The 14,180-nt window shown below is 36.8% G+C and overlaps 2 protein-coding genes across 2 annotated transcripts; both read right to left on the bottom strand.

The window, feature by feature from the left end:
- Window positions 1-1,128: 1,128 nt before the first annotated feature.
- Window positions 1,129-3,085, bottom strand: LOC120260837 (gibberellin 3-beta-dioxygenase 2-like). Its single transcript, XM_039268407.1, has 2 exons — window positions 2,359-3,085; window positions 1,129-2,260 (listed from the first exon to the last, which is right to left on the bottom strand). Exons 1-2 carry the CDS (start codon window positions 2,967-2,969, stop codon window positions 1,630-1,632), a joined length of 1,242 nt encoding a protein of 413 aa, XP_039124341.1. The 5' UTR covers window positions 2,970-3,085; the 3' UTR covers window positions 1,129-1,629.
- A 1,575-nt stretch (window positions 3,086-4,660) lies between these two features.
- Window positions 4,661-13,352, bottom strand: LOC120260885 (ABC transporter G family member 31). Its single transcript, XM_039268455.1, has 24 exons — window positions 12,954-13,352; window positions 12,246-12,366; window positions 12,035-12,123; window positions 11,865-11,949; window positions 11,485-11,644; window positions 11,333-11,409; window positions 11,184-11,237; window positions 10,338-10,428; window positions 9,930-10,231; window positions 9,560-9,841; window positions 8,914-9,230; window positions 8,678-8,838; window positions 8,452-8,555; window positions 7,991-8,156; window positions 7,765-7,884; window positions 7,451-7,545; window positions 7,030-7,362; window positions 6,664-6,954; window positions 6,467-6,550; window positions 6,242-6,375; window positions 5,941-6,168; window positions 5,689-5,860; window positions 5,356-5,610; window positions 4,661-5,178 (listed from the first exon to the last, which is right to left on the bottom strand). The coding sequence occupies exons 1-24, from the start codon at window positions 13,226-13,228 to the stop codon at window positions 4,906-4,908; spliced, it is 4,269 nt and encodes a 1,422-aa protein (XP_039124389.1). The 5' UTR covers window positions 13,229-13,352; the 3' UTR covers window positions 4,661-4,905.
- Window positions 13,353-14,180: the final 828 nt, after the last annotated feature.

The following is a 14,180-nucleotide window of genomic DNA, read 5'->3' as shown; positions in this document are numbered from 1 at the left end:
CACTGTCATGACTTTTGTGGTACTTGTGATTATTTTGCTGTAGAACAACTTGCTACACACTCTACATTCTTGTTTTATTTTATTTTATTTATTTCTTTTGTTTATATGTTCATTTTATTCATTGTTTTAATTGTTATGTATTGAGATTTCAATGAAGATGAGAGAAGAGATGGAGAGAATGGAGATGTTGTGTCAAAAGTTTGGCCACAAAGATATGCATTGCATGAAAGGAGGGCATTGATTGGAGACAAGAAGGTTGGCCATAATAAAAACTTTCTTTTGAAAGTTGTGCTCTAAATGGAAGAAAATTTTGAGCCTTTTATTCTTCATGACTGACTTGCATGCATTTGATTATCATGATTTGACATTCAGATAATTAATGTACCATTAACTCACTCAATTTTTTTTAATATATATATATATATATATAGCATTAGAACTTTGCCGACAAATTTGTATATTCTTATCCAATAAAAGCAGAGGAAGAAAGGATTAGATTATGAGGATTGGTGCCACTTGAAAATTGAAAAACAAAAAGACATAAAGTTTGAAAATTTATGCATTCATTTATTTTATTTTTTCAAAATGGAAAAATGAAAACCATTGTGTAATGGTCATGCATGCCCATGAAAGGGAATGAAAGAGAGAGGGAGCTAGGGCTGATTAGACTCTTGTCACACTTGTCAGTAATGGAGGAAGAGAAGGTGGCTAAGAGAGAACTTAAGAGGATTCTAATCACTTTAAGCACATGAACTAAAGGGCGGCAAGAAACCCCACACATTGCACAAAATGTATCACTAATACACATCCAATCAATTCAATCATCCAACCATGAATCATTTCAAAATATCACCTCATTTATTCTTTTGAGTGCTTTTGATGCATTCAGTCTTCATTCATTCAAGATATTAGGAATAGACAAATCTTGGTATTAAGACTAAGAAAGAGACACAATTGTTGTAGTACTTCTTTATTCCCATCATTAATCATTAGCCTTATTAGTATTGTAGTTGATAAGTGTTGATTTAATGAAGTTAATTAAATGAAGAATAATCAACTCAAAGTGGACATCATGATCACACTAATTTATAAACAAATAAAGTCATCAAAATCATGTAAGAGTATCAATTAAGTCAGCAATAACAACTACCACTACTATTTTTGTCATTACCAGTCCCAAGTCCAAATAAGAAACAAGAAGGTCATTGTATTAGACAGCTGAAAACCATGGTTAAATTTGTTTGTCAATGACCAGTAAGTCAACAAAGACTATCATAGAAAAACATAATTAGCATCTAATTAATTAAGTAATTCCTTGTTTTGTATGGGATGGGACCATGCATGGACCCCCACAATCTTCACATTATTCAAATGCAAAAAAAATTTCCTTGTGAAACTGAGACAGTGCCACAACAAAGACCTTTTGTTTGCATGTACTACTCTCCACCCACAAGCACACTTACCCTGCTTTGATTTGATGGCCTTTTTTGGGTTCATCCTCCATTCCATTCATGTTTGCTCAAAGTTCATGCTAACACCTCATAAACATATTATTTTTTATGTTTATATATAAATCAATTAATATCAATTTTATGATATATTAATTATAGATATGATATAAATATCTCTCTAGACACAAGTGATCACTGATGCATTGTTGTGATCCTCCCATGTCTCATCAGAGACCCTGATAGAGGCAAGGGCTTGATTGAATAGCTTACCCTTGAGGCCCAAATACTCGGGCCACGTAACGGCCCGAAACACCGGGCGGCCCGATAAAGGCCGAAGTGGTGAGACCTTAGCATGAGCCGGTGGACCGCAAATGTAAGCCATTGAGTATCGGTGGCGAGCCCGGTTTACGACGGCCCGGTGGAGCACACTATGAAACCTGCCGTTGGATAGGATGTGGGACAGATCTCCAATGTTCATTACAAGGGCTCCGGGCAGTGGCGGGACTGTGACCCAACGGGCCGGGCCGTAAATGTCTTGGGCCCGTAGGACTTGGAGACCACTAGTACTGTTTTGATGGAGTATGGTTAACAAGCTTGAGTCTGTATGGGCCGCCAGACCCATAGCCCGGTCTGGATCCGGGCAAGACGGGTACGAGTTCAACTGAAGCACGCCGGAGACTTCCTGCAGATCTTTCACAGGCCCGGCCCAATCCAAATCATTTTCATGTAGGCCCAGTGATTGAAGCATTAGGTGCATCACTCTCTCCGCCAGCTTCTTCATTTCCTTGTTGTATCTATCAATAGTTTCACTACACAAAACAATAATAACACATTTGAGTTTTGATAAATTATCAACATATTTTATATTTAATATTATATATATATATATATAAGTGCATGCACGTACCAAAATTCAGAGTAGTCATGAGGCCAGAGCTTGCGAGCATGGCCAAGTGGAGAGCCGGAGATAGTGAAGCCTTCATACCACATGAGTTTGGAGAAGAACGGCGAGATACGAGCAAGACCATAGCCTGATACACCGTCGGGGAGTCGAGCGGCTTTTAGCTTTTGTCGAGAGGGGAGGGAGAAAAGACGGCATGTTTGTAGCTCAAGTTGATCTAATAAGTCACTGGGTACTCCATGCCCGGTGACCCTAAACACACCCCATCTTTCACATGCTTGTTTTATTTGTTTTATGGTATCAGAGCTTGATTTGTTTAAGTCGATAATAGGGATTGAGTCATGTCCTAAAGGTTCGGTGGAAGGGTAATCATGGAGAGATGGCCATGCATGAGAGTCAGGGACTTCATGGACGGAGTTGAACTCAAAGTGGTCGGAAAGGGAAGGCATGGATATATGAAGAAGAAGAAGAAGAAGAAGAAGTTGATGAAGAAGAGTCAAGTGTTTATGTGTAAGAAGTATGTGTGGGTGAGTGTGTGAGTGAGAGTGTTGGTTGGTTAGTTGGTATTTATAGGAGATGATTTGGAGTACATGATGAAGTCTTTGTATGAAGGACATTATGTAAGACGAAAGAAACGTAGACAAAAGTGTGACAGGATAAGATATATAGATATATACACATAGTGGGTGATGAAAGATGTGAAGATGATGCAGGGTGGAAAGAGTAATTTCAATACTTTGGGTGGGAGTCTTTCAATGATATTTATATTTCTTATTATTATTATTATTATTATTATTAGTTAATTTTTCAAGTTGTGAATGAGCTATAGCTAGGGTCACTTAATTATATACCTGCAGCCTCTCTAATTGTTCTCTTGAAGTTTGTCTTGATGTATAGCCAGAAGTTGGCAATTGGCGAGGATTTTAAGGTGAGCCATTGAAAACATCATCTGCTTAATTTCATTCCCGTTCCTTTCTCTTTCAATACAGACAAGTTTTGTTCCATGTTTGAGATTGGATCTTGTTGTATCATCATTAACTCATGATGAACGTGCTTGTTCTCTAAGAGATCTACCCTCGGAAACAGTGCAGGTTTATCTATTTTAGATATCTCATGACTCACATATGTGTGAGTGTGAGGTAATTGGTGATTGATGGATTAGTTATTAATGAGGTTGAGGAATACAATAAAGAAAGAGTATGTAGAGATAGATGAAAGGTACAAAACATATAGAAGGATGCATGGGAGCATGTGGGGCAGAGAAAAAGGCAGGGGAATGGAGCCAAAAGGGATGAAGGTGGGCATTGGAGGGAGTGGTGTCCTTGGGTGGGGAGAAGAGGAGTGCTTGGGGGATTGTTGTAGCAAGTGGACAAGGAATGAGATGGGAGTGCCAGACAAGAGAAGAAACAAAAGAAAAAACATGAATTTTTTTTTTAAAAAAAAAATATATATATATATATATATTTTTTAAAATATATATATATATATAATAAAATAATAATTGAATTTAAAATTTTTTCAAAATAAAAAATAAAAAATAAGAAATAAAAAGGGGGCCTTGTCCTTCACCCATTAAGGGTGCAATTACAAAGCTAACCATGTGGGCTTGTCTTGTCCTCAAGTAGGAAAAAACATCCATGTCAAGAGGCCTTGTTGAAGATGAAGATGAATATGAAGATGAAGATGATCTTCATGTTTGCATGCATGCACTGTTGCATGGTTAATGTAGAGGTCATGGTCTTGAAGGCTCTTTCTTACCTCTTTGGAAATGATGAAACTTCTCTAGAATCTATGGCGCATGGCCCCCAAAACAGCAGCAGCACTGTGTAGGGGTACCCTTTGATCAGGGGTTAGGGTTAGGCCACCATGCAGTAGAAAAATGAGGAAAAAAAGTCCTTCAGGTAACTCTTGTCTTTTACCTTCCAGAGCAGTTGTTGGTTTGTCCTTTTTTGCTCTCCTGTTCTAGCCTCTGTCATTTCCATGGAAATTTACAATTTTCCACGTCTCTTTTCCCCCCTCTTTTTTTCTCATTAAACCATTTTTATTACATGCAATCATGTGCTGCTGCTGCTCATAAGCATTTGATTCAATATAATTTATTTTCAGAAATTTTGAACCGTGTACAAATTTACTGTATTAGATGCAAACTATAAACATATTATCACAAACAAGTAAAAAATTCTGGTCCTTTGTAACAAATACAAACCAAACCTATTAAATAAACTAAAATCAACCTAAAAACTTAATTGAAAAATTAATTAATGTTAATAACTCTACCAAGTAACACACACACACTTGAGAGTTCAGATTCAGTGGGAACACATTTTTTTGAATATATATAATACATCACAATACTGTTCAAGAAGCAATTTTAACAACATACGTAAAAAGGAAGGACACAAATTAAGAATCCTGATCATGAATACAAGTTCCCAAAATTCATCACTTTTGTACTATAAAATACATACAAAAATTTGTGGCGCTATACAATTTCTCCATCATTTGGTGTCCGGCCTTATTGGAGGAAATTAAATTTCCCTTTCTCCTTAATCCTTATCTCCTTTGGAAGTTGAGTGATTTTATAGCAAGAGCAAAGACCAGAGCAAACAGCACAGTGAATCCCACAACCATGACTCCAACAAAGCCTAAGAGTTCATGTCTGAATCCAAAGTGTTTATCAAGGAAGACCTTTATGCTTACTGAGTGAATACCATCTGCAAGTATAACATGCTCCTCAATGTCCCCAAATTGGGAAGCCAGTAATCCATACAGGCTCCATGATACAGGGTTTGCCCAGTAGTACCATCTCCACCATACTGGTATTCTCTAAATTAACCAAAAACAAGAGTTATATTTATATCGATTGGTTAGGATGTTTGTGAGTGGAGTAGTGCTATTTATAGAAACTATACTTTTCCAAATGAGCTTTTATTGGGAAAAATAATGGTTGTTCAAACATTAATATTCTGGAGAAAGAAATCAGAAAAAGAATTCCTTGTTTACCTTGCGTGTGATCATGAAACCACTGAAAAGGTTCCAAAGTGTATAGAATGGAGCAGCAATTATAGGAGCCACAACGTGATTGGGAGTGATTGCGATGGTCATCATGCCGAAGAAAGTGAAGTACAGTAAGGTGAAATACATGAAGTATATGTACCACAAGAACTTTGTTGTAACCCAATCAAATGAGCCGAGAGAATAGAATATTGGTCCATATATGAGTGTTTGAACAAACACATACGGGAATTCGATTGAAACCTGAGAGACAGAATACAAATCAACATAATTGGAAGTCGAATTGTATGTCCAATGATAAATTTAAGTTTTTTCACGTACCTGAGCAAGGGCGAAGGGTAGTGCTGAATACATTCCGGCTGCTCTTTCGCGGTATGAAACAAACCTTTCAATGGAAACAACTGGTTGAACTGCAGTAGCATTAGTGATTCCAAGGAAAAGAACAGCAGCATACATTGCTCCCATAGCATTGAATACATCTAGCTGTGTTTTCCTGTGACCGTGCAAATTAGTAATAAGAGGTTTAGCAGAGAAACAGATTTTCTAATGCGCACCATGTGATTAGTACAGTACCTCTTGGAACCGAAATTCCAGCAGATTGTTCCGAACATCATAGAAATTATCACAGTGTAGAAGAAACGAACGGCTGTGTATTGTGGATTCCTCCAATATGATAGATTTTGCTTCCAAATGCATGTGAGGTATTGGCTTAGAAAAGACTGAGAATATTTGGTTGGGAAACTAATGTCTTTGGCATCAGAGTTTGGTCTACTTAAACTTTCAACTAGCTCCTTGTTCATGCTGAAAAAAAAAAAATCAAGCCATAATTGAGTAAGGACATACTTAAAGTTAACCTGAGTATCAACATACTTACCGGAATAGTTTAGATTTTCGATAATAATCTGCAAAGTCCACACCAAGACAGCTTTCCATAGCAGGACTAGTCACCTCAAGCATCCATGCAGCAGGGTTGTGGCCGTCTCTGATTTTTGGCACTCCACCAATTGCCTAGAATTTCAGATTCAACATAATAAGAAGATAGAACAATTTACCATTGTCGAGTTAGTGAAATGATTTACCAAGAAAGGAGCAATTTTACCTCAAAAAATTCAACTAGTTTACGAGAGTTGCGCCCCAGTGGACCAGCATAAATAAGTTGCCCTCCCCGTTTCATGAACAAAAGCTGCATCCAAAGTTCTCATATAAAAACCTTACAATAATTCTTTCAAATGACATCACAATCTAATGCTGGATGGTGTGCTATTTTCAAAAGTGAAGAGATAGATAATGAGGAACCTCATCAAATGATTCAAAAATGTCTATGCTTGGCTGATGAATTGTGCACACAATTGTCCTCCCTGTATTCACAATGTTTCTCACAGTCCTCATGACTATTGCAGCAGCCCTTGCATCTAATCCAGATGTCGGCTCATCCATAAAAACTATAGAAGGATTTGCAACAAGCTCAACGGCAATTGTCAACCTTTTGCGCTGTTCTGTAGACAGCCCATTTACCCCTGGTAGGCCAACAAGTGCACCACTCAATGATGACAACTCAACAAGTTCCATTACCTCTTCAACAAAAACCTGCAGATGCATTCATAAGAAAGGAATCAAGCATCAGGTATTGTAAGTATTTAACAATTTGGCAAAAAATCACACCTTTCGAGTTTCCATGTTGACATGAGATGGCAATCTGAGCCATGCAGAGAATAGAAGAGATTCATAGACAGTAACACATGGAGAGTGGACATCATTTTGCTCACAGTAACCGGATACTCTCGCAAAAGTTTCTTGATTTTTAGGATAGCCAGAAATGGTAATACTTCCTTCAATATATCCTCCAGTTTTTCTACCAGCTAAGACATCCATTAATGTGGTTTTACCAGCACCACTGACCCCGACCAGTGCTGTGAGAATGCCAGGGCGAAATGCGCCAGTTACATTGACCAGTAGTTGCAGCCGATCTTCTAAAACTCCTTGTTGTTTAAGTTCCTGCTAGCAATACTGGATAAGAACGAAGAACTACTTAAAGGTTATTTCAGTAACATTAACACCAGAGAGATGTTAACAGTAAACCTACCACTGGTACATCCACATAGTAATTGATGTTGTTAAAGCACATTGAAAGTGGCTGGAAGGGAAGAACCATGCCTTTCTTTTCCTTATCATGTTTTCCTGTTTGGAACATATTTGTTAGAAATATAATTGAGCCAGGTTAACATTATTGCTGCAAAACACACACAGAAAAGCAATCACTGAAAACGGTGCATTTATTAAACCATTAGACTTGTATCATTTCAAATGCAACTTCCATAAACAAAGAATCACTGGGAAAATCCAAATATATACCATTATTAATTTCTACAATTGTTCATTGACATCTATATCTATTACCTGTTAATGCTTCAGATTGCAAATATGACCTCAGCTCAACAACAAGACCCTCTCCTGTCCTTGCCTGGTTCCTTTCTTGGAGTTCCTTTTTAGAGACAACAGCCTGTTGTCTCCCAATAGCTGTTTAGGTTGTCATAATAATAATAACAATAATGTCACTTTTGAATCATTAGTAAAGGAAAGCAAACTAGCCTGACTGAAATAGCTTATGTGAAAGAGAACTTACGATCTAAGTAAGTCAAGAACAAGGTGAAGAGCAGATTGAATAAGATAGTATATCCAAATAAGGCACCAACACCAATCCAATACCAATAACTTTCTGTAAAAAGCCCGTATCTTCTCAGTACTGCCTCGCCTAATCGCATAGGTTGCTGCATTCCAACGTCCAGAAGCTATAGATAATGAAAATAAATGATATTAGCGTAAAAGAGTTTGACCATGCAAGGTTCTCAAATCCATCCAAGAGATAATCAAACAAAAATTAAAGATATAAGAAAAAAAAAACCATCCCCTTATGAGCACAAAATCAGCATACAACACGACCAGTCATTGCAAGAACTTGACTATTGCACTTGTACATACAGAAAGGGGTATGCAAAAATGAAACTGATACATATCCCCTTATGAGCACCAAAACAATATTACATAACTAGACATATTGGTTAAAAAAATTCATGTATATGTTACCTTATCCCACGAATGCCCAAGAAGCTCATTAATCGAAAGAGCATTCTGTGCATACATCAAGGGAGAAAACCAATAGCCCCAAATCCACCAATTTGGTATGCTATCTGTTTATAAGATATCAGTAAACAAATGGGATGCATCAGCATGAACAGATATCGTGAGAAGTAAGAGAAAAGTAGCCATTGCAGGTACACAAGAATTGAAGATTTTGTGGATTAAGATTGACCTCTGGAAATTATAAATCCTCCAAGAATCATGATAACAAGCATTGCAAAGGATCCAAAAGTGTTTGAAACAATCATATTACGGCCCAGTGATCCCATCACACGAAAGAGAGCCAAAGACATTTGGTGCAAAAAGAAAAGCAACAGGTATTGCCGCAAAAATCTGCATGGTTTAAAAATCAACATCAGAAATTCAGGGAAACATTTCAGTGGCATGACAAGTATTTTAAATGCTTACCTAGTTATCTGAGGGTCATAACCGACAACATAGTATGTAACTACCACCCAGAGTCCTGACTCAATAAGTGAAGTTGGAATACTCAAGATCCAAGAAGGCAATGTATAAGCCCATGCTGGATAAAAGTGCAAGTCCCTATGCTTGTAAAGCACTGGAAGTTTTGTTATCAGCAATGAAACTTCAGTAAAGCCATTGAACAGAATAATAACAATTGAGAAGTACAGAGCACCAAGAAAGACAATCCCGTCATCTACTGTATCACGGGGCATTGTCGTCCGAAAAAATACCGTCATTGTGATAAGAGCAACAAGCAGAAGCTGGAAACAACATCATAACTCACACATCTTAGAAAGTACCCAACCTCAGTTTCAGATTAAAAGCATATTCATTCAAATTCAGGTGATACTAGCATATCTGAAAGTCAAATAAACAAGGGAATGTGGACACAGATTCAAATTTCATTATGTCAAAGTAGAAACCAAGTATATTTCAAATCAAATTAGCCATAAGAGATAGCTAAGTTTAACATCAGATTACATGGACACAGAAAAGGTAAACATAATCAACTTTTTTTTTTTCAAAATTTAATAGAATGAAACTCACTAACTAACTACAACTGTTTTACCATTTAGGGTGTCAGCTGTACCTGAATGAATTTGAAGATATAGACAAATGAATTTCGCTTCATCAATAGCAACTGCCAAGAGAAGTTAACCTTGAGAAGTTCAAATCTTTTAACACCATAATTTGAAGTTGAAAGAGCTGCAGGATGGTTTTGCAGTCTGTTGTAAGGATGAGCTAACTCCCCAGACAATCTCTTACCAACACGAAACAAATGAAAGGCCTCAGCAAACTTCACTACTGGTACATATCGATATGGACGATCATAATCATACCAGTATTGCCTTTGATCTTTCTTAGATGTCACCTGAAATGGCAGAGTAGAAAGTTCACATTACAAAATGGAGCAAGGACTTACATTGAGATGCAGGATTGAGTGAAATAAAAACACTTACTTCTTGCAAAAAGTCAGCCACATTTTTCCGTTCAGGGCACTTGAAGCCCATAGCTACAAAGAAATCAAGAGCATCATCACGGGGTCCCTGATAAACAATCCTGCCTTCAGAGATTAGAATCACATCATCAAATAACTCGTATGTTTCTGGAGGTGGTTGCAGCAGAGATATGATAGTGGTTCCATCAAGCGCATGTGTTGAATGTCTGAGATACTTAATGATTTGGTAAGTGGTTGAACTATCAAGCCCTGTTGATATCTCATCCATGAACAGCACTCTAGCTGATCCAACTAGTAATTCACCTGCGATTCAGAAGATCTGGAGCATCATTTACCTCAAATTCACACTAGGAAATGAGTAAAAGCTCATATAGAGAAGTTTTTAAAACAATGAGAATAAAATGTCCACCTGTCGTAAGGCGTTTCTTTTGTCCACCAGAGATTCCTTTAATCATTTCATCTCCCACCAGTGTATCAGCACAAATATCCAACCCTAGTATCTTTGCTAGGTGAAATTTAGCAGTTCAGAAAGCTTTTAAACATTCTAATTAGTAACGGTAAAGCGAGGAAAAAAAACTAGAACTATTGAGCTTATGGCACAAGCAACACAATGTAAAGCAATTCCCATAAAAACATAACAGACAGTTCTTAAGTTTATTGAGTTCACTTCTTGTTGATAAAAAAAAAATGAAAGACAATACAAAACCAGTGTCCTCATGGGGTAGCTTTATTGAAGAAAAAGGGGTTAGCTTTTAGCACTTTCAAGTTTCAAACAGTTTTATAACTATAAACCATTTTCTTCAGAGCAACACCATTTAGCAGCCTTAACAGGAAAAAGGAAAGTATTCAAGTTCCTAAATGCCTGATTATTGTCTACAAATAGCTTCATGATTTAATCCTGATTGTTTTAGTATCAAAAAAACAATACCTGAATCTACCAGCACTGGTCATAATGACTAAAAACCATTTATAAATACAAATTGAAAGAATAATTAATTGATTGTTGCTTATAATCTAATTACTATGTAAATATTTCTGAAGCTAAAAAGTACTTTCTAAGAAAGGCCACCAAAAACTAATTAGTTTATGAATATCACCCTTATCAATGCTTATCAGCTTCACCATTGGAGCAAATTAAACTACCAACTTGTAAATGTTCAAAAAGAAGAGTGGTAAGTGTAATGATAGACTACACATTTCATGTCAAATCTTCTCTGGAAAAGAAAAAAGTAATCATAATAAAAAGATAATATACCTTCAATATATACTCCACAACCAAGTTCGTCTGTTTGCCTTCCAGAGCTAAGGCCTACACAAACAAAAATAAAATGAAGAGTAGTAAATATAATTTGAAGGAACACATTCAGAATCAAGAAGGGAAACTATCTAGCAAATGCCTTAGACCTTCATAAATATATCCAGATCTTCATCAGGCTTTATTCCTGCATTCTTCTCTCTTCTTGACAGTTCCATAAGCATATCTGATTGGGAAATCATGTCTCAGCAGAAAATAGAAAGAAAAGCATTATAAATATCAAATACTGTAAAAACTTCACCATATTTTATTCCAACGCCTTGACAGCATCCAGCAAAGTTTACTATTTCTCTAACTGTCATCTCTGCAGCCAGCCAATCCTGCTGACTCACATAAGCTGATGTCCTTTGAGGGACAAACTCATTGAGACTGTGTCCATTATAGGTAATGCTTCCTGACATCTGCAGCTTAGTGCAATTAATATAAATGAACTGAATATAAATGGATTACTTAACAGCAACAGACAACACAAGATATCCAATTTGGAGATAAGCGGTTGTTCATGGCATGCTTGGTTAAAGTAAACAAATCTCTATAGGAAACAGGATTAACTTGCATGCAGAAAAGCCTGCCCTTGACATCAACAATCTTATACTTTCCAACGAAAACAAGATTGTATACCTGCAAACCAGAGCCCAGCCTACCAGCAAGAGCCAAGAGCAAAGTTGTTTTTCCAGAGCTTGGTGGACCCAAAAGCAAAGTCATTCTGCAATGCTGTCGAACATTAGCATGCATGCACATATAGATCGTACATAGCACAGGAAGGGATTCTTTTTGAAGAGTAATTTTACCTAGAAGGGCGTATAATTCCGCTAATGTTATCCAGTATAGACAACTTTGTTCTCTGGCCTGGGAAAATCCTCAACTGTCTCAATAAGGCCTTGAGAAGATAAAAAATTATATCAGGGAAAAATTATGATAAGATGCAAATTAGAAAAATAACAATAGTCCAAACTGCTACATATTGGTTTATCATAATCATTGTTGTTTCCAAAAACTTACTTCTGTCATGTTGAAGATGAAATTAGGAATTGTGGGCAATGCTCTGCTACCAATATGGACATGTGCATCAACTTTCAGATCCTTAAATCGAACCTCAATTTTGGGGAATTCCAAGTTTACCCTGGAAGAACACGCATAGAAAGAGAAGAAGAAATCAAAAAAGAGAAAAATTCAAATGATCTCCTCTTCATTATTTTCGTAAATTTTAAAAGAAATATTAAGGAAAAGCAAGAACAGGCTAACAGGAAAATACCATAACTCAAAAATAATGCTTAAACCAGACAACATAATGTAAAAATTTCAAACTTTAACCACTCCGGAACTTTATATATATATATATAACTGAAAACTTTTCAGAATTCCGGAAGAAAAAAAAAAAGCAAAATAAACATGAACCATTTCAAATCAACTTTAAATAACGCATGAAACAAAATTTTTAAGGAAGAATTGATAGGGAAAAAAACCCAATTTGTAAAGCAGAATCTGGCGAGGAAAAAAAACTCAAAAGTATCAAGAAATTACTAGGTTAAAATGGCAATTTCACTAACTACAGTAAAAAATACCATCACATCAAGAAAGTAAACCCAAAATTTTAAAAAAATAAATAAATAATGAGGTTCAATATTAACAAAAGATGGTTTATCCAAAAATTAAAAGTGGAGAAAAAAAGGCACATCTTTAAGAGAGAAACGAGAGGGATCCACTCACCGGTCAAATCTCTGGCGGATCCGCTGGAAGAACAGCTCAGCATCACCGGAATCACCAAGCAAGCGCTCAATAAGAGAGATCCGGTCACCAGAGCTAAGACAAGAGATATCGATCTCAGAGAGGTTACCAGTAGGGGAGCGGAGGAGACCACGGCGGACGCGAGAGAAGGTGGGGAGGCGTTCAAGGGCGGCCCAACGGAGGGCCTCCTCATCGTCAGGCTCGAAGTCCCTGAAGGAGCTGGACCGGGAGAAGGCCGGCTCCACAGAGTTCCACATGACGGCAAGGAGAGGTGGAGAGAAGAAACCCTAGGGTTGTGAGGTTGGAGAAGGAGATTGGAAGAGCTTAAATGCGAATGTGAGTGAAGAAGCCATTGGAATGGAGGGTGGCCAACGACTTCGAACATAGTGTGAGGTTGTTGGCCTGAGAGCATTTATTTCTCTCTTTCTTTCTCTCTCTAGATCTCTATCTCTCTCCCTCTAGAACTCTAAAAACTCTATAGATAGAGAGAGAGAGAGAGAGTAGAGTAGAGTAGAGGGATTTGGAGGGAAAAAGTGGTTTAAACGGTTGGGAAGATGGAGATTAAGGGAGGGATTATTAGTGTTTATGTTAGTTGGGAGTGAAAGGGATTTTTCGTTTTTTTGTATATTAGACCTTGGAATATTAAAATATTGCTTCAGTGTTTTTGTTTGTTTGAAGTTTTGTGATGGGATTTTTATTTTGGTACAGGAAAAATGTTAAAATTAGTTTTGGGATTGGAGGGTTTTTGGAGTTTAATTGCCTCCTCGACAAACGTCAAAAGTAGTTTTGGAGCTGGTGTTTGTTGGAAGGTAATATTTCCCCTGGGATATAATAATATTGGTTTTCTTTTTAGAATTTATTAAATGAGTTTTAAACCGGTGTTTGTGCTGAATGGGATAAAGACTAAAGAGTCTTTTGCTAATCTTCCCCTGGAATATCAAAGAAGTGGTTTTTATACCTAGTTTTTTAGAATTTATTAAATGAGATTTTGTAAGAAATGCCAAAATATAATTTTGAAAACAATGACAAACCATTGGCTAATCTAGTGATAGTCACTTACGATGTGTAGGCAAAGGCATATGATTAAAACCCTGTACAGGAATATTACAACAATATTATTTTAATTTCAAATATTATTTACAATACTATTTCAAATGGGTTCAGTAGGTATCCTCCTCTCCCCTTTAAAGTTACATGGTGGTAGGAATA

This window comes from Dioscorea cayenensis, chromosome 5 (genome assembly GCF_009730915.1).
Source record: "Dioscorea cayenensis subsp. rotundata cultivar TDr96_F1 chromosome 5, TDr96_F1_v2_PseudoChromosome.rev07_lg8_w22 25.fasta, whole genome shotgun sequence".
Classification (NCBI taxonomy): Eukaryota; Viridiplantae; Streptophyta; class Magnoliopsida; order Dioscoreales; family Dioscoreaceae; genus Dioscorea; species Dioscorea cayenensis.
This window is presented reverse-complemented; position numbering and strand designations above follow the sequence as displayed.